A 22,501-nucleotide genomic window follows, 5' to 3' on the forward strand; every position below is an offset into this window, starting at 1 on the left:
CCAGCCAGGATGGTTTTTCTCCAGTACACTGAGCCTGTGGTTCCAATAAGGGCCAGGTGGATGGCGGGCGGTGGCAGCCGCCAGTACTTTTGCCTGCTTTTATAAAGCTGAGAGCAGAGTGGGCTTGGGTCTCCAGCTTAAGCTGCCTTGCTTAGCTCTCTGTTGTGAGCTAGGGCAGGGGTTGAGTCAGCAGAAGTGGACCAAAGGGTTTCTCTGAATAAAGTTATTTAAGTTGATGGCCACTGTATCAGGGTTAATCTGACAGATAAATTGAGACAGCTATGTAGGGATTGGAGACTACATGTCAGAGACTTTCAAGGTTGCTGCAAGGCAATTCTAATTTGTTTTCCAATAAAAAGTTTTCTTAGCTTTGATCTAAATGTCCTGAGAGGTAATAGGAGGCCCTTCTCACACCTTCCAGCTGCCTTTTTTCTGTTCTCTTCTGTCACACATTAGTACTTTGGCATTTGTTCAGTGCCAGGCAGAATTCTGCCAGGCTGTGGCAGCAAAGGGCTGGAAAAGTGGTTGCAGATGTCACATCCGTTCCCGTTCCATCAAGACAAGAAATGGTATTCACACAGCTCACTGATCATAGCACACAGGAGCACGGAAAGTCCTGCCATCAGCTCTGAGGCAATGTCAGACCTGTCCCCCGCTTCAACAGTGCTCCCTTACCGGTCTATCAGCCCACTCAGATGTTCCTTATCTTCTCTTCCCTTCACACTGGAAATGTCAGAGCTAACTGTCATATTGGATAGAGTTCAAGGTGTGCTTCTCTAAAACCCCTGGAGCATCTTTTGGTGACTGCTGTCCTTTATTCTACCAAAAGATTCCTTCCTATTGAAAGTTTCTTGAAAACTTTTTGGACCTATTGAAACCACCCCAAGTTTCTTTGTTGTCCCAGCCTAATATCGACGTCGTTCCCAAAGTACCATCTGAAATGGATTCCTTGTCCTCCCAGAGTGGAAATGTCCTCCTGCGCCAGCAGGGACATATGCAGGACCCCACCTACATCTTGTGCCCTTAAACCAACAGTCCTTACTCCGCAGGCACTCATGTCTTTATATTCACTCCGGGAGCACGTGCTCTCATTCCCAACCCCTCAACCCCAGATCCTCTGGAGTGCACAAACCTATGTAGCATTGCCAACTTTGGGGCCCATACAGGCCAGTAAATGCCTCAATGGAGAGTATCTCCCATCCCTAACACACTCATTCCCAAAGGAGGGAATACAGAGTTTCCTTTCAAGAAGAGGACATTGACCTGCTCCCTTGCTCAGATTTCAGATTTGCAAAAGATGGCCCTCTTGCCCCACTCTGGTAGTGTTGCTCAGTTTCTGATGGCTCTGTTTGGCCTAGGGCTTGTGTTTTCTCCTACTCTTGGGGCCCCGGGAGAATGAGATTAGGCCATCGTCTCCCAGGTGTGTGTCTGGGATGGCGAAAGAAGCAGCAGCTGTGAAACTTCAATATTCTGTAGCACAGAGGTCATCCTGCTGAAGGTGGATGCATCAGTGTTCCCACGACACCCATTGCTAGGACCACTCCCTCTCCAGCTCTGCCCTGAGGCTGGGACTCAGTCACTGTTGAATGTCCCTTTTGCTGATTGCCCCAGTCACCCTGTTCTCTTCCCCTCCTGGTGTCTATTGCTGCCCTACCTAGCTAGGTCACCTAACTTCACCTTGCATTTCCTTGGGAAACAGCCGAGGTAGATAGGTTGTTCTAGCTAAGTGCTCCTTCTAACTCCATTATCAGTCCTGCCATGAGGACTGAGCTGCAGCGGGTGTAGCGCCCACCTCCTGTCCTGCTGTTGAAGGGAAGAAGCTGAGCTCTGCAGGAATGCCCCAGTGCAAGGCTGGTCCCTTTCCCACCCCCTTCTCACCTCCCCCAGGCAGCTGGGAACAACCTCTCCCTTTGTCTGAGCTTCTTGTACAGAATAATCCTCCTTATGGACAATGTATTCTCTGTGCCCTGTGGACACAGGAGCCGTGTGAGCTGATCCCAGCACCAGGCAGGACGGAGGCGGAATCCTTCCAAATGCCCACCCTAGGTCAACTCCTGATTACTGTTCAGAGAAACTACCAAGGGGTATACATTTTCTTCCATCTGTTCCAGATTTGGGGGGCTAGCCTATTGAAGTTTAGCAGTGGACCAGGAGTAGGGTTGGGGGCTGTGGTCCCTCTCTGGTTCAGTCCGGAGGGTTCACTGTACCAACCTATGGAGGCTCGATGTGGCCCTGGCCCGTCAGCTTTGAACGCACAGGGGCTAACACTTGGAAGGGGTTTGCCACCCTGCAGATGAGGCTTTCTAACTGGAACAGAAGGTGAACTCCAATCCATCTGACAGGGCCAGAGCATCCATTGCTTCAACAAACTTCCTCTCTTCGTCCCTTTAACTTATCTCTCTTTTGTTCTTGAGCTCCTGTGCGTCTCTGAGGCAGCTCCTGGATCTGTTGTCATCTCTTTTTTTTCTTGCGCTACGCGGGCCTCTCCCTGTCGTGGCCTCTCCCATTGCGGAGTACAGGCTCTGGACGCGCGGGCTCAGCGGCCATGGCTCACGGGCCCAGCCACCCTGCGTCATGTGGGATCTTCCCGGACCGGGGCACAAACCCGTGTCCCCTGCATCGGCAGGCGGACTCTCAACCACTGCGCCACCAGGGAAGCCCTGTTGTCATCTCTTGATGAGTTCACATGTTCTCAAGATGTCGCCTACCACTTGGACATGGCAGCTTCCCCAAGTACATCATGGACAAGGCCCCTGACTTCCCTATAGGCCTCGGTTTTCTCGCCTAGGTGCTCCCAGTGATCCTTCCTAGCTTTAAAGTCTCTGGCAATGATTCTCCAGCCTGTTTATCCCTGGCATTTTTCATATGCCTCATTGCATGACTATGTTATTATAGGCTAGGTTTTTCCTAGATCAGCCCGCCAATCCCTTGAACCCCTCCAAACTGTTCCTAAAGTTCCCTGTCACCTGCAGCTTAAAATACCCACATCCCGCTAGATCACTTCCCTAAAACTGTTTTCTAGCTTTCACTAGTTCTTTAGTGAAAATTCATCAAAGAGGTAGTAAGTTACCGCAGAGATAAATGCATTGAATGCCAGAAGTCACCTTCCCACTCAGGGAGCCCCCTCTCTCCCCCGGGCAAGATATATGTACCAGAGAGGCTCCGCCATAAAAGCAGTAAATTATACTTTTCCATGTCATGATACCCTTCCTTACTAAATCAAATCCAAGGAGCCCTAGGCTGCTCCCCTTCCCGCTTTGCCTCGGCCATTCCACTGCCTTCCCTGGCCCTCACCCGAATTTCCCTAGTTTATGGTCATTTTGATTCTTCATCTTCTCTGGCCCACACCCCAAATGTAGAGCATCCTTATTTCTTTTTTTGCACTAATTTCTCTGGGCTGCACCCATTTTCATGGCCTTGGTTAGTATCCTTCCATGTTAGTTCTTCTTGAGTCCGTGTCCCCACTCACTGACACACAGCCACGCTCGTGAAATACAGAGCCTACCATTTTCCTGCACACCTCCCATTCACTCTTTAGCCCCACTTCCACCCTTCCTCAGGAACTACCCTGTCTCAGATCACTGCTGACCTGATGGCTAAATCCAGACTTTTTTCAGTCCTTATATTTCTTACTTATCTCCATGGTGTTTAACAGTGCTGGCCATTAACTTTTCACCTCTTGCCCTTCACCGGCTCCCACCTCTCTGGCCATTCCTTCTCTGCAGCTCTTGGCCTTTTGTCCCTCTGCCTGCTTCCTTTTTTTAAAAAAAAGCATTTATTTATTCGGTTGCGCTGGGTCTTAGTTGCGGCAGGCGGGCTCCTTAGTTGTGGCATGCAGACTTTCAGTTGCGGCATGCATGTGGGATCTAGTTCCCTGACCAGGGATGGAACCCGGGCCCCCCTGCATTGGGAGTGCATGGTCTTAACCACTGTGCCACCAGGGAAGTCCCCCTCTGCCTGCTTCTTGAATGTTGTTATTCTCCAGTACTCTGTCCTTAACCTTCTTTTCTTATTCTACCTGCTCTCCTTGTGACCACCACCTTTATGTACATAACTCAAACAGGTTTTATTTTCAGCCCAGACCTCTTTGCTGACTTGCAGATGCCTATTGGGTATCTCTGCCCATATGATCCACAAGTACCTCAGGTTCTGAATGTCCAAATCCAATCATCTTTCCCTTCAAACCTGTTTCTTTTCTAACATCCTAGGTGTGACCTAAGCCAGGTCTATGGAAGCCATCCTAAACACGCCCCCCCAACTCAATCAGATACTAAATCCTGTCAATTCTGTCTCCCCAGGATCCTGCCCTGCAGTTTAGGCCCTGGGCCTCTCACCCTAAAAGTATTGTTCAGACTCCCTGTATCCAGTCTTGCCCACTCCAACTCATCTTCCATATGGCTGCCAGATACATCTATCTAAACTGCAGGTCTGATCACATCACTCCCTTGTTTAAAATCCTTTTGATAGTTTCCTTCACATGTTTCTCAAACTGGAGTCCACATACCTGGCAGGTTGGTAGGGGCAGTGTGCTAGGCATACTGAAAGTCGCAGGATAAAAATCATCCTAGAGGGACTTCCCTGGTAGTCCAGTGGGTAAGACTCCACGCTCCCAATGCAGGGGGCCCGGGTTTGATCCCTGGTCGGGGAGCTAGATCCCACATGCATGCCACAACTAAGAGTCCGCGTGCCACAACTAAGAAGTCTGCATGCTGCAACGAAGATCCCGCATGCCACAGCTAAGACCCGGAGCAGCCTAAATAAATAAATATTAAAAAAAAAATCGTCCTAGAATGCCCATTTTATTCGAGGGTAAATAATTTAAACAATGCAGAATTATCATGCATGCAGTAAGAGAAAATAGACTTCAAAGAATTCCTACTAGTCTGAAGGGCTTCATAATTAGCCATTAGATTCTCTGGGGATATTTCTTCTTCCTTTTTTTTTTTTTTTTTTACATTTACTTCAGTGGAAGTTTGAAAAACAGCTCAGATTTCCTGGAAAGGCAAGTAGGATTCTGTGTGATCTAGCCCCTGACTTCTGACTTATTTTCTGTAGTGTCCTGACACCCACTTCAAAGTGCTTGAAGTTTCCTGAATGTAACAGACCCCATTCCTTTAGTCCCACTGTTCCCTCTGCATGGAACATTTTGCCCCATCATTCTGTGATGACTACTCAATCTTATCTTTCAAAATTCAACTCATGAGTCACTCCTCTGTGAAGCTTTCCAACAACCCAGTCTGTCTACAACCCAGTGCCACTCCCACCAGGTAAGGTCAACGACCTCCTATTTTCCGCTCCACATTTGTGCCTTGTGCAGACTTATTCTAGCTCCTGCTGGTCTTTATTGTCCCCCAAGTTCAAGCACCCTGAACTGCCAAGGTTTGAATCCAGTTCTTCTGTCTGGGAGCCATATGATCTTTGGCAAGAAATGTGCATGCCTGGCATACTATGGCATCTGGACCATCATAAACACGTTAAGTGGTAGTTGCTGCTATTATTATTATTATTAGGTTGACTTTAGAGAGAGAGTATAATGTAGCATTTTGGTTAAAAGAGCAGTTTCTAGTGCCAGACTGCCTGGGTTCAAATTCTAGCCGTGCCACCGACTAGCTGTGTGACCTTAGGCAAGTTGATTTACCTCTCTGTGCCTCAGTTTCCTTATTTTGGGGGATGCTGTGAAGTTTAAATACATTAATATACACAAAGTGCTTAGAATAGTGTGCCTGACAATAGTAGAAGCTCAATAAATATTAACTGTCTTCAGGATAGTGTCTAGAAGTCTGCTGTCAGTAGTTGTTGCTTAAATCAATGATTGACCAGTCCCTCTATGAGGAGGTAACTCTTCCTCCCTCTGCAGCTCATCTGTGCATACAGCTATGCTCACGTGTCAGGCGAGACCCTCTGGGCACGTTTCATCCCCCACAATGTGCAGAACAGGCACTGGAACATTTTTATATTGGTTTGCCTGATGTGATAAGTCATTTTCAAATCTAGTTGTGTGAACTTTCTCGCACTTAGTTGTCACCTACACTCTTCTATTAAAGCCCAGTTTGATCTCTTAAATTGTGTGATTTTGATTTGAGATCAGATGACAAGCTCCCTCACTGGCAGTGTTCCTTTTCCTCCGTTCTAAACTGTGTCTGTTCCCTGTCCACACCAGCTGAAGACTCGGTTCCACAGTCTGCCTACATCCCATCTCTAAAGGAGGCCCTTCACCACTCAGAGGTCTCTCTGTGCAGCTGGGATGTGTTCTCTCCTCTGTCTGTGCTTACTCAATCCGGGCTCAGGTCTTCACGGGTGGCTGTGTGATTCAGTGGGCATCACAAACCAGAGCTCCATGCTTGCCTCTTCCTCACACTCACCACCAGTGCTTTAGGCCTTGTTTTGCCATGGCAACGTCCTGGTTCTTGCCACTGTACTCTAAGCTATCGGCAACACCTGCAGGTCAGGTGCTGTCTCACACCTCCATACCTAACACATGCTCTGCCCTCTCCTTGGTATGTCTGCCCTCTCTTTTTCCTGCTCCAAACCCCTGTTCACCTAGTGAACAATTCATCCTCCCAGTGGCACCTACTTCTGTAAAGTCTTTACCACCTCCTCCCCTGTACACTTGACCATTCTTAAATTATACCTGACCTGGACACTTACCCGTTGTGTGACCTTAGGCAAGTTACTTCACTTCCAAGAACCTCAATCTCTACCTCTGTAAAATGGGATTATAGCACCAACCTCAGAAGGGTACCTTCCACCGAGCATATTTAAGATTCAATTTAAACCTTTAAATAGCTCTTAATTTTCTACAGGATAAAGTCCAAGCTTCTTAGAAAAGCACACAAGGGCCTCCAGGCATATAGTTAGCACTGAAATGCTAATACTATTCTTCTCCTCTCTCCTGAGCAATCTCGTTTTTATCAGATGGTATATTTGATTGCAACATATTACAATTAAGCTAGCTTAACTGAAAAGAGAGAGAGAGAGAGAGAGAGAGACCCAACTGGATTTGGGTCATGCGGATGTGGAGTTGAAGGGTGACCAGCTCCAGGTGGGTCAGGGGCTCCAGTGTCATCTAGGCTCTCTGTCTCTGCGTTTCTCCACTCTACCGCATATAGCTCATCCCATGAAAGAACTCTGATTGTTGCTGCTTGGATTCTGTACCATTAGGAGCATTGGGGGAAGTGGAGAGAACACCATGATTAAAAGGCCAGTGGAGCGGGACAGGAATTCCTTAAAGGAGATGAAAGCAGGGGGATGGGACAGTATCTGTATACGACCAGACCTACAGCTACTACAGTCCACTTTGTGTGGTTTCATCTCTACAGGCAATCCGCAGATATTTTTTTCCCCCCGAACCCCGTCCTTTCCCCTAAGCTTACAGTACTGTGTTTCAGATTGCCTGGGGGATGTGCCATCTTTCCTCAAACTCCGGATGTCCCAAACTGCATTCACTTCCTCCAGCCTGCTCCACCTGCATTATTCAGCGTGCCAACCTTGCTGTCAGTTCTGGGTCCTCTCTCTGCTCTCTCCCCTCTTCTTCCTTCTCACTCCGTTGCTCTAGGTTAGGTCCTCACTCTGTCACACCTGTGCCTCTGAGCTGGTCTCCCACCTGCTCTCCCTTCCTCTGCTTTCCTCTTGATAATCTCACTCTCACCAGGTTTTTCGTTATCAATAACAATGGGGATCATACCAACCCCTTAAAAATCTTCAGGGACATCCCAGTACAAATAAAACTCCTCAGTCTTTCATTTAAAACACTTCATGATTTGGGGCCAACCTCCTTTTTAACCTAGCATATGAAGGCCTTTCACTCACCATATCCTTTAGCCAAACAGAATCACTTGCAATTCACTACTCCCGTCCTGTGCTTCCCTACATCCATCCCTTTGTCCACACTTTTTCCTCAGCTTGGAACATCTATGTTGCTTCCACCTCACTTGCTGTGTGACCTTGAGAAAATCCTTCACCCTTTCTGATTTTGTTTTTTTTTTCCATCTGTTAAGCAGTGATAATAGTACTTACCTTACAGGTAAGTACTTACAGGTAAGTACTTACAGGTAAGTACTTACCTTACAGGACTGAACCATAAGAGCATATGGAAAGCAGCTGGCCCTACACTTGCCAGAGAAAGTATTGAAGAGTAAGCTGCGTTTCCTCTTTTCCCCTTTTGGCCCTTCTCCCACATCTTCCAGATCTTGCTAACTCTCTTTCTTCCATCTTGATAACCTCCCCTGGATTGTCCCCTCACCAAAGCCTTCCCTTTTCTCTCCCCAGAGCTCTTCCTGCACATTCTATCACAGCCCTCTCCCCCAAGCTGAGTTTCTTTGCTTCAGTTCAGTGAACACTGAACGATACCCATAATGCGTTGGCATTGGCTACCTACAATGGATCAGACCTTGCCCCTGACCTCTCAAGGGTCCAGGCAATCCCCAAATTCCAGATGGTGTGATGACTGTTTGCATGCAGTCTCTCTCTTCTGCTGGCCGGATGTCTTTCCTTCAGCCAAGGTCCCAGCCTTAGGCAGAGGACACTAGCGAGCTAAGGCCCAGGTACATGCAGAATGATTAACTGATGAGCCCTTCACCCTCGTCTTCACTCCACTGTCCTCACGGACTCAGCCCTCTGCTCAGCTCCTCTGTGTGGATACTGTGTAGAAAGCGCCCTTTGCCCTTTACAGGATGGGGAAGGGAGAAGCTTGACACAGGCCCTGGGAGGCTGCTTCCCTTTCTATCTGCCACTCCTGCTGTCTCTCAGCCTCGACCCTCAGTGCCTGTTGTTCTCAGCCAGTTCCTCTGTGTCTCCCATGCCCTGTTCCCTCCACGGCTTCACCTGCTCCCTCCCTCACCCACTCATGCACATACAGGCATACCTTTTCCCATTTTTTCCTGCTTCTGTGATCCCATTTACCTTTAGTTTTTCTGCAGAAACATATAAAGCTGCATAATCGGGGAAACAGAGTTGTTAATGTTCATACAGATGGTGGTTTTCAGGCTGAACCTTGGAGACGGTAAATCAGTAGTTTATCTTCTGGGGAAAGAGGATGGAGAAAGGCCCCTCAGAGAGCCGTGAGTAAGATGTGAGTCAGAGAGAATGGGGCCAAGGGGACGTTGCCACATCACTTCCCGTTAGGAAGGCGCTAGGTAGTTCAGGGGGAGTTTCAGCTGTTGGACTGCCTATTCTTCCCCACCCACACGAACACCTGGCCTTTATCCTTATCAAGACAGTTCCTGGACCCCTTCAGCTTCTCCAGTTCATCAGCCTGCCCCTGGTGTATGTACCCTTCTGCGGACCCTCTTACCTCCAAGGCCTTCATCCTAGCTTCTCTGCAGGTCCCAAATGGTCCCATTTCCTCCCAGTCCACTGACAAAGTTACCCTTCTTTTCTGTATATTTCAGACTGGGAGGTGTTCTCTTGAGCCAAAGGCTAACCCCTCCATGTGTGCTGGATCTCACTGTCTTCCACACGGCACATAAACACGCTCAAGCCTCTTCCCATTAAAAACAACCCTTAGAATCAATCTGGAGGTGACAGCGAGGCACTGGTATTTTTAAAACTTCCCAGGTGATTCTAGTGTGTAGCCAGGGCTGAAAAAGATAAACAATTAAAATCCAAACTTCTTACCAAGCGAGGCATACATGGCTCTTCATAACTGACTCTTGCTGACATTTCCCCCTTAGCTTTACGACCTTTGGGCTGGAGCCACACCAAACTACCCAGAGCTCCCTAAACCTGCCACATCTCCTGCTTCTATGCCTTCACACACATGCTTCCCTCTGCCTGGAATAGGTTTCCCTGCCTTCTAGAAAGCGTCCTTTAATGCTCAGCTTTGGTGTCATTTCTTTGAAGCTTCAAGAACTAATCCCCACCTTGGGGTAAGGTGCCCCCCTTGGTGCTCTCTTAACTCTCTGGGTTTATCTCTGTGGGAACACTCACCACACACTTCTGTAATTGTTAATTTATACGTCTGTCTTCTCGTCTAGACTGTGAGTATTTTGCAGTAACCCCAGGGCCATGGAGATACCATTTGGTAGGACCTCGGGTGGTCTATAGGTGGTCTATATCAGATATTTGAAGACGCTTTCTCCTAGGACTAGGACAGGAACTGAAGGAAGTGAGTCTTTGGGCATGTTCATTCATGTAGTCAGTGGGCATTTACTGAGGGATTGCTGTGGTCATTCACCCGCGTGGTCCAGGTGAGTAATGGATAGTTGAAGTTCTCTATCTCTAACGGACCTCTGGAACTGTTTCATCATCTATAGTAGTCGACTTTGTTCATCTCTAGATGGACACTTAGTCCAAAGCCTCTCAATAGTGCTCTCTGAACAGTGCTTTGCACACAGTAAGCCTTTAGGAAATGTTTGTTACATGAATGCTTATGAGTGTACATACAAGTATATACCTTCTTGCTTCCCCCCTTGTCTATGATACGTCAAGATAGAAGCAGTGCCGAGCACTTTACCTGGGTCACCTCCTTCAATCTTCACAACGATCATAGGAGACAGGTACTGTTGTTCACATTTTATGGAGGTTCAGCCACTTACATTAAGTCATACAGGTACTAACTGGAAGATTTAAATTCAGGCCTTTGGAGTTAGGTGTGACCCCCAAAGCCACTGAAGTACACCTAACACAGTAAATATTTATTGACTCAACAGATAGTGCCACCCCAAGGGAAGCACAAAGTCTTTTGAATTCTTAATGTTTTCCCCACTTGACTCTGGGTCCCTTGACCTCTCTTCCGCTTCACACATTTCTCATTCACTCTAATATTCCACAAACATTGTGGAGGGTCAAGTGAGTCTGACATTAGGCCAGATGCTAGAGGTACAGAGACAACTAAAGCATAGTGAGGGGGCATGCAGATAATTGCATTGCAGGGAGATTGTGGAAGCGAACGCAGGGACTGATTTATTGCCTGGGAGAGCGGCTTGTAGCTTGTATTGAGTTAGGAGACAAGGCTTGGAGGGGTGGGGGGATATGAAAGACGCTGATATCCTTGGGGAACAGTTGAAGCATAGGACGTGGCCCAGGAGAATAGCACTGGTAGAATGGGAGGCTGAGGGCCAGATCAGGTAGCCCGTCGTGTACCATGCTAAGAAGTTTGAGCCTTTTGAATAGTTGAATTCTTTTGCCATTTCCTTTCAAGCATAGGTACTAATGGGCTAGATCATAGCTGTACTTTGGCTCTGACCTCTTAACTCTAAGACTAAACTTCCACATAGCTAGATCCCACCACCGAGGAATACATTGTTTCTTCCAAACCACCACCTCCTCTGAATTCCACGTGTACATCATACAATCCTGTATGCAGTTATTAGCACTGTTTCAGGAGCTGCTGGAGATACAGATTTCATTTTGCAGAAACCTAGTCCTCACCCCCAGTAGTTTAGTCTAGTTGGTGAGTGTGTGGATGAGGAAAGGGAGAGCGCACAGAGCCAGACCACACAGCTAAGTGTACAGAGAGGGTCCGGCTGTCTTGGGGAAATCTCCAGTGTCTGCTTCTCCAATCCCGTCAGTTTCCAAACCTTCTTAGGTCAGGGTGCTCTCTCACCTGGTCTCCCCGCCAGTACCCTCATCTCACTGGATGCCAGAGCAAAGTGATCGGGCTGGGCAGTAAACCCCATGCAGGGACGGCACCTGCCTTGTTCATTGGTGTGCCAGCAGCACTTAACCCCGTACGTGGTCGATAAATATGTGATGAATATTTAACAATACAGGTCTGATTGTAGGCTCCTCAAAACTCTTCAGTTTCTCCTCTGCTTCCAGAAGAAACCAAACTGCTCCATTTGGCCTTCAAGACCACTACAGCCACAGCTGGCTTCACTTCCCTCTTTTTCCTTTTACTACCTTGAAGGCCAGTGTAGCCAGTGATTCACTAACTGTTGCTGCCCCAGGCTACTTGTATTCTCCCACCTCCAGTCCACACAATCCTTTCAGCAACTCCTAACGCTAGGCTCATCCAAGTTTATGGGCTGGTAGGGAAGGCTTCCCCGCGCAGCCTCTCCCTCGGGCTGAGACCTCCCCGCTGCCCCAGTCCGCTCTCCGCGCACACACACAGGCTGCCTGCAGCCCACCCCTCCGGTCCCACCCTCTAGAGAGGGAGCTCTTTGCGGGGAGGGCTGACCCTGGAACTTTTCCCAGGGTCCCAGGCCGGGTGGACCGGCCACGAAAGAAGCTGTGTTGGTCTTGTTGGTGGATAAACCCCCAGAGGGCCCAGAATGAGGCCACGCGCAGGCTGAATGTCAGGAAGGCGCAGGGTGCAACTGGGGCGGGCCGGGGCTAGGCCGCGCGAGCTGACGGAGATGGGAGGCGATGCGGCGGGAAGGGGTAGGGAGCAGGGGCTGGGCGTGCTTCCTGCCCGGGGCCCGGCGGCCCGCCCCCGCCCCCGCCCCCGCCCCCACCCCCACCCCGCGGGCCCAGCAGAGACGGGGCTGGCCGGCCCCTCCTGCCTCAGCCCGCGGCCCAATCAGCGGGCGCCCCCCACCCGGCCCGCCCCCTCCCCCTCTGGTGACAGAAAGTCGGCCCAGCAGATGAGGAAGTGGCAGGCAGCCTGGCCCTGGGGACACCTCTCCGGCCCTGCTCCTTCCGAGCCCTCCACGACTGCCCGCCTGGCCCCCACTGGTGAGTCGGGACCTCCCAGGGCGGGCTCGCCACGTGCCAAGGCCCCTGCCCCGCTGGGCCGCCCGGCCTGCCCTGCCCTGCCCAGGCTGTGGGCGAGGCCGTTCCTGGGGAGGGTGGGTGGGAGGTCCCAGCTCTCCGGGGCTGGGCCTCCCCAGCAGCCTCCCTCCCGCCAGGCCCCCATTTGCTTGAACCTGGGCCTTCCTCTACCACCTCCTTCTCTTGCCCCTCTCCCCCTCTTACTCCTTCCAACCCTTGGCGCCCTTGTGCACCGCCACCGCCCCCTTCCTTTGCCTGTCTGCCTTTCCCTTTCATCCATCTGAAAGGAAGGAAGGACCAGACTGAGTTCCCCCACTGGGGACACACCCAGATTCAGCTCAAACTTGGGGAGAGGTCCTTCCAGAAGCCTCGAGCCACCCCAGACCTCCAGGGTGCATGCGTGTGTAGGCTGGGGGGAGGTGAACTTGGGGATGGTGGCTGAGAGAGCCTGGGAGATAACAAGCTGGCAAGCTCACATGGGTTGGGAGGACCTGTGTGTTACATCACGTGCCTCTGGGTAGGCCCTACCCCAGAATAAGCAGCCAACAAAAGTCTGATTGTGAATGAATGAATGAATGAATGAATGAAGAATGGTGACTGCCATCCGTGAAAAGAGAGCTGTGGGTGTGCCTGACCCAGGACAGGTATACGTCTGCACACAGTGTGGGTGATGTTGGGTTCGTTCACCTGCAGGCGGGCTGTGTGAGTTTATGTATGTGACCACATTCATCTGAGACTCAGACGTGTGAGGAAACCTGCGTTTGAGCACAAGCACTTGCACATGGTAATGCGGGTCCTGTGAAAGAGTGTGTGTGTGTTTGGGTGTGTTTGCCAGTGTGAACATAGCTAGGAGCAGGCCTGAGTGTTAGAGACCATGCATGTCAAAGTCCATGAAGAGTTGTCCGGGTGGTCAGAGTGTCAGAGGAGGGCACTTGCAGCCTGCAGGAGCCAGGTGGGCTCTGCGTGCACGTGCTATAGCCACTGGCGAGTTGTCGTTGGTGGCGGGGAGCTGTGACAGGGGCTCTGTGTATGGGAGGACTTGGAGCCTGACCTTGATGGGGCAGTTGTGGGTCGGCATGGAAGTTGGGGGAGCGTCTGTGACATGTGTGTGTGAGGGGCGTGTGTGCAGCCTCCGTAGCTGTGTCAGAAGGTGTGTTCTTCACTTAGTACCTGCACAAGTGCTTCTCTGGGTAGAGGGAGCCTGGCCGACCAGAGTGCAGGCAGCTCGCAGAGCATCTGCTGTCCTGGCTGTTCGGGGAACGCCTTGCCCCTCTGGGACTGCCTCGAGTCCCAGGCTGTCCTCCGCCTGGGCCAAGGCTTTTGTGTCCCGGTGAGCCCTGCCCCGACATTCCTTCAGGCTCTGAGGGGAAGAGGGCCTAGCCCATTATGACCCCCTACTTGAGGGAGGGGAAGATTCCTGAGACCTCCCCTACTCCCCACCTCCTCACATGCCACTCCCTGACCCTCCCTGGGAGAGAAGGGTGATGGTACCCATTCTGAAGCAGGACAAACTGAGAATTTATGGCTAATTTAGGAGGGGATGCTGGGTGTGGGTTTTCAGCAGTTCTCTTTGGGCCAAGGCTAGTCCTGGGGCTGGCGTCCTGGGAGGTTTCTAGCCAAAACCTAGAACCTTAGCTCATCTGACTGGTCTGGGGTGGGCGGGTGGTGAGTCCTGGGCTTTACTTGGCTTTCTCAATCCTGGTGGGTCCCCCAGGTACTGAACTGTGGCCTGGACCCTCCCTCCACCCCATGTGCAGTACAGCGGGGCAGGCAGAGGGCGGGGCTGCTGCCAGATCTAGTCAGACAGGTGGAGCCGCCAGGGCAGGAGCCTCAAAGAGCCAGGCTCCTGGAGAGGGAGGGTGAGAGGAGAGCTCCGGAGACGAGAGGAGAGGCTGGAGGTGAGAGCCAAGGAGGGCAGAGGAGAGCCCGAGGGGGTGACTCAGCAGGGGAGAGGACAGGAGGGACCATCCCGGGAGATGTGCATCCTGAAATGGGGCAGGAGAAGTTGAAGGGGAGGACCCCTGGAGAGAAGGAAGACCCCAGGGCTGGAGAGGTGAGGGACTGGCAAGGAAGGGAGAGGAGGTTCGTTCTGGAGGTGAGTTCCCTGTTGTTAGGAAGTAAGACTCTCTGGAAAGAGACCAGAAATTGAGAGTCCTCTTGTGGAAGAAGGGAGGGGAGGTCAGGAAGTAAAAATCTCTGGAGAGGAGCAGAGGGTGAGGAGAGGAGAGGAAGGTGTGGAGAGGAAGGGCGGAAGAGCCCTTCCCAGGCAGGCAGGGTATGCGGGAAGCAGATCCCGCCCCCCACCCCGAGCGGCCTCCTCCTCACCCTAGTCCCCAGCAATTCCTTCCTCTCACTGCTCTGTCCTTTCTGCAGCGAGGTGTTGGGAGTTGTCGCGTCTGGTCTGTGTCCTGTCTGTGGGTCAGGGGTGAAATTGGGGCGTGGGGGGAACACAGTCGGCCCTGTCTGACACCCATCCTCCCTACCTCGCCAGAGTCCTTAGCCAGGATGGAGGCTGTTGTGAACTTGTACCAGGAGATGATGAAGCATGCAGGTGAGATGCTGTCCTCCAACCCTTTCTCCCTCCCACCCTGGGATCCCTGGATCTAGGGCTGTCTCCTAATGGTGGAGAGTCCCTTCAAATCCCTTGACCCTTTGTGACCTGACCTCATGTCTGCACACCTGGTGGGGACCCTTTGGACTCTGTGACCCTTCCTGACTCCTTTGACCCTTATTCACAGATCCCCGGATCCAGGGCTACCCTCTGATGGGGTCCCCCCTGCTAATGACCTCCATCCTCCTGACCTACGTGTACTTCGTTCTTTCACTTGGGCCTCGCATCATGGCCAATCGGAAGCCCTTCCAGCTCCGCAGCTTCATGGTTGTCTACAACTTCTCACTGGTGGCATTTTCCCTCTACATCGTCTATGAGGTGGGCCCCCAGGATGCCTAGGCTTTAATTCCTGCCGGCAGGATAAGGGGCAGGCCCTAGGGTCAGAGCATGGCATCTCCTTTCCAGAGAGGCTCAGCTCTATTTCTCCGTCTAGAGAACAGAAGAGTCTTGGGGGAGGGAGGGAAGTCTGGCGGTCTAATCCACACCCCTTCATAGTTCCTGATGTCTGGCTGGCTGAGTACCTACACCTGGCGCTGCGACCCAGTGGACTTTTCCAACAACCCGGAGGCACTGAGGGTAAGTGGGGACGGAGGCCAGGTCCTTAGCAACCTGGGGATAGGCGCAGTTTGGATGTGTCCTGTGCTCATGAGCCAGTTTAGAGAGGCTCTTGGCGGTCCTAAGGCTGCCCTGACTTCTTACAGATGGTTCGAGTGGCCTGGCTCTTCCTGTTCTCCAAGTTCATTGAGCTGATGGACACGGTGAGTAGTTACATGAGATTCGAGAACTTATGGGGAGAAAGGAGTGAGAGGCCCTGGCTCTGAAACCCCTTACCCCACTCTTCTCTCAGGTGATCTTTATTCTCCGGAAGAAAGATGGACAGGTGACCTTCCTACATGTCTTCCACCACTCAGTGCTTCCCTGGAGCTGGTGGTGGGGGGTAAAATTTGCTCCAGGTGAGTGGTGAAGACCACGGGGGAGGAGGGACAGGCACTGGGCACCAGAGGCCCAACTCAGGTCCTGATTGTCCATGCACAGGAGGAATGGGCTCTTTCCACGCCATGATCAACTCCTCTGTGCACGTCATCATGTACCTGTACTATGGATTGTCTGCCCTCGGCCCTGTGGCTCAGCCCTACCTTTGGTGGAAAAAGCACATGACAGCTGTCCAGCTGGTGAGGGGCCTGAGCCTGACCTACAACCACCCCCTCAACATTCTGGTCTGCATCCTGCCTTTAGCCAGCCTACTTCACCTTTGACCCCAGCCCTCCCTACTCGGCATTCTGTTTTTCTACCCCCTCTCCCTCCGGTCCTCTCACTGTGCCCTTTGACCCTTGCCTTTCTGTCCTAGATCCAGTTTGTCCTGGTCTCGCTGCACATCTCCCAGTACTACTTCATGCCCAGCTGTAACTACCAGTATCCAATCATCATCCACCTCATCTGGATGTACGGCACCATCTTCTTCTTGCTCTTCTCCAATTTCTGGTATCAGTCTTACACCAAAGGCAAGCGGCTGCCCCGTGTACTTCAGCAAAATGGAGCTCCAGGTACTGCCAAAGTGAAGGCTAACTGAGAAACATGGCCTAGCTAGGCGCCCACCTAAGTGCCTCAGGACTGCACCTCGGGCAGCATCTGTCATTGTCCTCCCCAGCTACACCTGTGACCAGGGCTTATGTGGTCAGGACTGAGCAGGTGACAGGTCCTCTGCTCCCCACAGCTGGTACACAGGGACCACTGCTTCCATTCCTCCTCTTCTGGCCAGCCCCAGGGACAAGGCCTCGTTGCCCTCTGCCACTCCAGAGCCAGGGGCCGAAAGGGCTGGACACTTATTTCCCCCTCCCTGCCTTACACGTGGGAGAGGAGCACTCAGGGCTGGCCCCCACCAGGGTCATGTGGCCTTTTTCCTCACACTGAAGAGGTCAGCAATAATCTGTCACTGTGGACCCAGGCTCCCTCCTTCTCCACCCCACACTGAAGTAGGAGCTTCTTGGCCAAAGGTCAGGGTGGTGGGGGCCTGGGAATACAGCCTGTGGAGGCTGCTCACTCCTTTATGTCTTCATTAAAAGTGACAGAGGAAACCACTGAGGCTGTGTGTGTACATGTGTGAATGGAGGAGGTGGGTACAAAGCCTGCCAGCCTGTCTGCAGACAGGAGGGATGGTCAAGGTGCCCACAGGATGGATGTTTCTAGCTCTCTGATCACAGTAGAGAGGAGCCCCGGGGAAGGCTGCTGGGACAGAGGTCATGCCAGGCGAAGAGGGAGACGTGACTTTATTAGAAAAGTAAAAAAAAAAAAAAAAAAAAACGCAAAAAACTGAGCCGAGCTGGTCCTTAACGGATGCCTTGGTGGATGAGGCTGCTTTTGGCTGTGCTGGCCTTCTCCCGCTCCCGCCGCCGGGCAGCGTCCAACTCAAAGCAGCGCCACAGCCGCAGGGTCTCATCTGCTGCTGCTGATGCCACTGTAGCCCCATCTGGGCTCATGGTCAGACTAAGGACCCGGGCTGTGTGACCTGGGGCATGAGGAGGGAGAAAGTGAGAGCAGTGCAAATGAAGGTAGATGCCTACAGCCTTCCAATTCTGAGAGCTTGTTTAGAACAGTCTGAGATAATTAACAATTCACACACTATAAAGTTCATCCTTTTAAAGTGTACAGTTCATTGGTTCCTAGTATATTCAGAGTTGTGCAACCATCACAACAGTAATTCCAGAATGTTTTCATCACTCCATAAAGAAAGTCCTCATTACCCTCTCCCCTCAGCCTCTGGCAACCATTAATCTGTTTTCTCCCTCTCTGCATTTGCCTCTTCTGGACATTTCATATAAATAGTCATACAATACGTGCCCTTTTGTTTCTGGTTTCTGTCACTTAGCACCTACCTTTCAGCTCAGCCACCTTGGCCATGGTTGGGTACTTCCAAATAACCAGCTGGTTCTGGGCAAAGCCATGGCCTGAGATGAGCTCCTTGTAGTGGGGAGACCAGAGGATGGAGCACACCTGTGGAGAGGGAATGGCATGGGCATGACGTACATAGAGCCAACACTACTCAAATCAGAACCAAGTCCACCGTGGTGTTAGCCACCCTACCAGGTGCTACGGACTCAGACTTGAATGACTGTAGTCCTTACAAAAGCCTTTTGAGAGTTATAACTGTTATTCACTTTACAGATCAGGAATCAAGCAGAAGGAAGTTCAGCGAGTTGCTTAAGATCACGTGCAAGTTAAGTTAGTAGGAGGCAGAGGCAGAATTTGAACCTGAGCCCAAGGTTAGAATGAAGGCTGCATGTGCTGGGCAAGGGGGTGGCAAGAGGAAGCTGCAGTGCTTGCAGGGAGACACACCAGCAAGGGCCTCAAATATCATTCTGAAGCATTTGGATTATATACTGTAGGTGATAGGGAGCCCTTGCAGGGTTTAAAGAGGACAGAAACAGACCACCCAGACCAGTGTAGAGGACAGACTGGAAGAGATATGAAAAGACCAGTGCTGTGAGCCTCCACTGGGGAGAAGGATGAGGCTGAGGGGAGGGGACACGTGTAAATGATATTCTGAGGTAAAACTGAGACGTCTTGGTGACTAGGTGGGGAGGATGAAAGATGCTAGGTTTTTCAGATTTCTGAGTGGTGTCCCTCACAACAACATAGGAGGATGAGGAATGCATTTCAGGGAGCCAAGGAGAAGTGACAAGTTTAATTTGGGACATATTAGGGTGGCGCCACCTATAGCACGTGGCGTTAGAGACAAGCTCTCTGTGGACTGTTGGAAATGTGGGTCTGGAGCTCATGAGTGAGAGCTGAGTTAGAAGTTTGGAAACCATCAGGGTATAGCATCGGTGAAGCCACTGGAGGGGACATGGTTGCCCAGAAGGCTATATAGAATTAAGAACGCATCTGGGAGTGAGAGGCTGGAATAAGGAAGACTACCTGGGAATGGGCATCCACAGCACTCAGACAGGCCCCAGAGCAGACGTTCCAGATACGAATGTGTCGATCACTTGTGCCCCCTCCAGTTGCCAGGACATTGGGCTGCCAGGGACACCAAGCTACAGCCTAGGTGTGATAAAAAGTTGGGGTCAGCAGGTACTAGAGCTAGACACAGAGCTATAGGGCTCACAGATTAACCCAGTCCAATGCCACCATCCCATGTCCCCAGAGGTTCCGAGTGAGAGTCTGCAGAGGCCCAGCCCAGCCCAGCCCCACTCTCACCTTGACAGCCCCTTGATGCTGGGTGAATGTCTGCAGAGGAACCCAGCCACCTTCTCCAGGAGCACTAGGCCACACGTTGACCAAGTTATCGTTGCCGCCACTGGCTAAATGTCGTCCATCTGGGGCCCAGCGCAGCCCACACACTTCCTGGCTGTGGCCACTCAATGTGGCCACATGGTGTTCTGCTACCCTAACATCATGGTGGTGGATGTGGCCAGAACGTGAGCCACTGCAGGAGGGAAGAAGGGAATCAGGTCCTATAGCAGTGCCAAACGCCACCAGCAGGCCAGAGCTGCTTCAGTTCAGAGGTGTACAGTCCGGGGAGAGGGGGCCAAAATCATAGACTGATTTTGTAACAGACTAGCAAAAACCACTAACCTGGACAGGATATAGCTATTCCAACAGAGGGAGCCCACTCGGGCAGAATGACTGGTCATGTTTCGAAGCCGTTTCTGCTGTTGCACATCCCATAGCTACAGAGAGAGAAGACCATGAAGATCAGGACTTGGCATTAACATCCTCCTGCTGGGCAAGACCCCTGGGGGTCTTGTTCTGGGGAACAATAGAGCTGCAGCACAGGGACAAGTCTCACCTGCACCTCAGCACTGCTGGTGCCCACAGCCAGGTAGTTGCCCTCTTTGATCCAGGCCACAGAAGATATATAGTCCCCAGGCTGCTCCAATTGGAGCAGCTGCAGGATGTCACCAGAGCTAGCACTCCACAAGTACACACTGTTGTCCAAAGCCACAGCCAGTACATTCCCAGAGCTCCAATCCACAAGGTTCAGGTCTGCCAGAGGGGGAAGGGAAGAGCATGAGCTTTCTAGTTTGCCTAGTCCCTCTCTCTCCCTTTTTCTCCATCCACCGGTCAGGGAGAAGGCTGCACTTACAGTAGTCATTCCGGATTTCAGGGGCGTCCAGGATCCGGTCTGGCAGGGAAGGAATGTAACGGCAGGTCTTCCTGCTGGAGCTGGGCGTGGCCTTCTGGCTATAGAGTACTTTCAGTCTGTTCTGGTAACCTGTAGCAACGCAGTAGGTCTAGACACTGGGAGAATTGACACCTCCCCCTGCCCCTAACCAGGAAGGCCAGAGAAGCACCTTCACTCCCCTCAGTCTTAGGTGGGAAGAGCCATCTCATCTATCCCGAGCCCTGAGCGTGAGCCACTGCAGGAGGGGATGGAATGACACCTCCCTCCAAGAGCTGAAAACTTCAGGTCTTACCCTCTGGGGCATTTTGTGGTTTTCCACTGAGCCGAAGGATCTTGGCTTCCTCCACATCAAAACCGTTCAGGTTCAAAGCCCATGCTTTCTGATGTTCCTGGCACGTAAGCGTGGTGGTGAGGTGGTGGTATCATCCAGATTATACAGATCGGTTTCCTGCCTTAAGTCCCCCTGGGACACATACCTTCTTGGTGGGCGTCTGACTGTCTTCGGGCTGGTTCTCCTTGCTCAGGAGGAAGCTAGCGACCTCCATCTGGGAAGCACTGCGATGGGGGATATAGCGGTCACCGCCAGGTTTGCTGGGAGTGGTCTGATTCTTGGAGCTCGATTTGCCTGGGGCAGGGAGAGGGAAGTCAGACTGTCACAACAGGCTCCCATGGGAGCAGTCGTGAAGGCTGTTCTCAGCCCTTCCCTCTTCCTGACCGCGTCCCGCCGCACCCTACTGACCGGGAGTTCGGCCCGGGGTCCTGCCGGCACTGTGGGATCGGTTGGCTGCCCGCATAGGCGAGGGGGCCGGCCCCGCGGCTTCCTTCGCCTTGCGCTGCCAGCGCGCAGGGGGTGCATTGGGGATGGGTGTATCCAGCTGCAGCAGCGAGTGCAGGTCACTCTCGAACACGAACTGGGCCATGGGAGTGTCTGGAGGGGGAGGGTTACCCGCTGAGCCCCGGAGGAAGGAAGGCGACCGTGCTCTGGGACAGCTGACCACACAGGGCCACCCCCGGCCGCAGCCCCCCCAGCCCGGCACCCCCGGCCGCGGCCTCACCCCGGTTCGCTCGGCCCAGCCGCCTCTCACCGTCAGCTCAAAGCAGACTCCGATTCCAGACCGGCCTTAGCAGTGCGGATTTACGCTTCTTAAACTCTCCGCTCCGAGCACTCATTGGCTCCTTCAAAACCCAACCGTCGCAACTGTCGCCCTTGCCCATTGGCCTCCACGGCACAGGGGGCGGGTCTTCCGGGGCAAGTCGCAGATCTCACGGGAGTCCAGCAGTGGAGCGGGGTTTGAAGGCTGGGAGAGAGGCAAAGGCAGGTCCTGCGCCACCAGGTGTCGGAAAGCGGGGCTGGGCTGGGCGGGGCGGGGCGCGTCGCGTCGCGTCGCGTCGCGTCTGGGGGCGGGGCCTGAGCTGCGTGCATTCCCCAGTCGCTTCCATTCATTCCTCAGCCTCCCCGCACCCGCCCTTCACGCTTAACTCTGCTTGTGGATCGTGTTTATGATACAAAGTGCAGGACTCGGCGTAATGACCTAAAGCACTTGAGCCTTTTTAGAGGAGGTTACATGCAGTGGCTGGCCGGCCAGCCGGCCCGCGGGCAGGGAGGCGGGGGCAGGAGTTGATTGATCAGCTTAGAAGCAGAAAGAAGGCGGGAGCGTCCACTGTTAGCTTAGTGCCTGCGGAAACACTGATAGGAAAGAAGTTGCTCATTTGTTTGTTTTTAAAAACTGTTTTGTTTGTTGTTGTTTTCAAACAAGGAAAATGAGGCTGAAAGCGAGGTGAATTCCTTATGGTCAAGAAAAAAGATCAGGATTCAGGATTCAGATCTGCCTATCTGGGAGATAAGATTGGACTGCCCTGCGAGGGAAACAGGGGCTCACCCCCATGGGGCTTTAGAGATGTCAGGAATTTTAGAGATCCGCTAGTCTAATCTGCACATGGTGCACCCTCCGCATCCCAGCAACATACCCATATTTTACAGGTGAAGAAACCGCGGCCCAAGAAAGGATTTGCCCGAGGTCCCATGTTGTTAGGAGTCCAGGCCTGACTCCCATTCAATCCGTGCTCTAATAATGACTTCAGTGAATTGTATGATATGCTTAGAGGTGAAGCAA

General features: G+C 52.1%; 2 protein-coding genes across 8 annotated transcripts; one reads left to right on the plus strand and one right to left on the minus strand.

The window, feature by feature from the left end:
- Window positions 1-12,461: 12,461 nt before the first annotated feature.
- Window positions 12,462-17,340, plus strand: ELOVL1 (ELOVL fatty acid elongase 1). 6 transcript variants are annotated; one of them, XM_033421936.2, is made up of 9 exons: window positions 12,479-12,615; window positions 13,345-13,435; window positions 15,143-15,202; window positions 15,390-15,580; window positions 15,758-15,838; window positions 15,964-16,020; window positions 16,110-16,215; window positions 16,298-16,434; window positions 16,611-17,340. In XM_033421936.2, exons 3-9 carry the CDS (start codon window positions 15,157-15,159, stop codon window positions 16,830-16,832), a joined length of 840 nt encoding a protein of 279 aa, XP_033277827.1. In that variant the 5' UTR covers window positions 12,479-12,615; window positions 13,345-13,435; window positions 15,143-15,156; the 3' UTR covers window positions 16,833-17,340. The 6 variants fall into 6 exon arrangements, with proteins under 6 accessions (XP_004266387.1, XP_033277827.1, XP_033277830.1 ...); XM_004266339.3 differs by lacking the exon at window positions 13,345-13,435 and having other exon boundaries at window positions 12,462-12,615; XM_033421939.2 differs by lacking the exons at window positions 12,479-12,615; window positions 13,345-13,435 and adding an exon at window positions 13,471-13,981.
- A 171-nt stretch (window positions 17,341-17,511) lies between these two features.
- Window positions 17,512-21,628, minus strand: CDC20 (cell division cycle 20). 2 transcript variants are annotated; one of them, XM_004266342.3, is made up of 11 exons: window positions 21,473-21,628; window positions 21,127-21,315; window positions 20,864-21,012; window positions 20,680-20,776; window positions 20,349-20,477; window positions 20,052-20,248; window positions 19,838-19,932; window positions 19,460-19,688; window positions 19,178-19,303; window positions 18,136-18,253; window positions 17,512-17,768 (listed from the first exon to the last, which is right to left on the minus strand). In XM_004266342.3, the coding sequence occupies exons 2-11, from the start codon at window positions 21,305-21,307 to the stop codon at window positions 17,590-17,592; spliced, it is 1,500 nt and encodes a 499-aa protein (XP_004266390.1). In that variant the 5' UTR covers window positions 21,308-21,315; window positions 21,473-21,628; the 3' UTR covers window positions 17,512-17,589. The 2 variants fall into 2 exon arrangements, with proteins under 2 accessions (XP_004266390.1, XP_033277826.1); XM_033421935.2 differs by having other exon boundaries at window positions 21,443-21,543.
- Between the last annotated feature and the right edge of the window lie 873 nt (window positions 21,629-22,501).

Source organism: Orcinus orca, chromosome 1, assembly GCF_937001465.1.
Source record: "Orcinus orca chromosome 1, mOrcOrc1.1, whole genome shotgun sequence".
Lineage (NCBI taxonomy): Eukaryota > Metazoa > Chordata > Mammalia > Artiodactyla > Delphinidae > Orcinus > Orcinus orca.

Coding starts and splice junctions, on each gene's coding strand:
- ELOVL1 (XM_004266339.3), top strand. CDS start 12,525: ATGAGGAAGTGGCAGGCAGCCTGGCCCTGGGGACACCTCTCCGGCCCT. Junction 15,203..15,389: donor GGAGATGATGAAGCATGCAG/GTGAGATGCTGT, acceptor CCTTATTCACAG/ATCCCCGGATCCAGGGCTAC. Junction 15,581..15,757: donor CCCTCTACATCGTCTATGAG/GTGGGCCCCCAG, acceptor ACCCCTTCATAG/TTCCTGATGTCTGGCTGGCT.
- CDC20 (XM_004266342.3), bottom strand. CDS start 21,307: ATGGCCCAGTTCGTGTTCGAGAGTGACCTGCACTCGCTGCTGCAGCTG. Junction 20,478..20,679: donor ACCACAAAATGCCCCAGAGG/GTAAGACCTGAA, acceptor GCGTTGCTACAG/GTTACCAGAACAGACTGAAA. Junction 17,769..18,135: donor CAAGGTGGCTGAGCTGAAAG/GTAGGTGCTAAG, acceptor CTCATGCCCCAG/GTCACACAGCCCGGGTCCTT.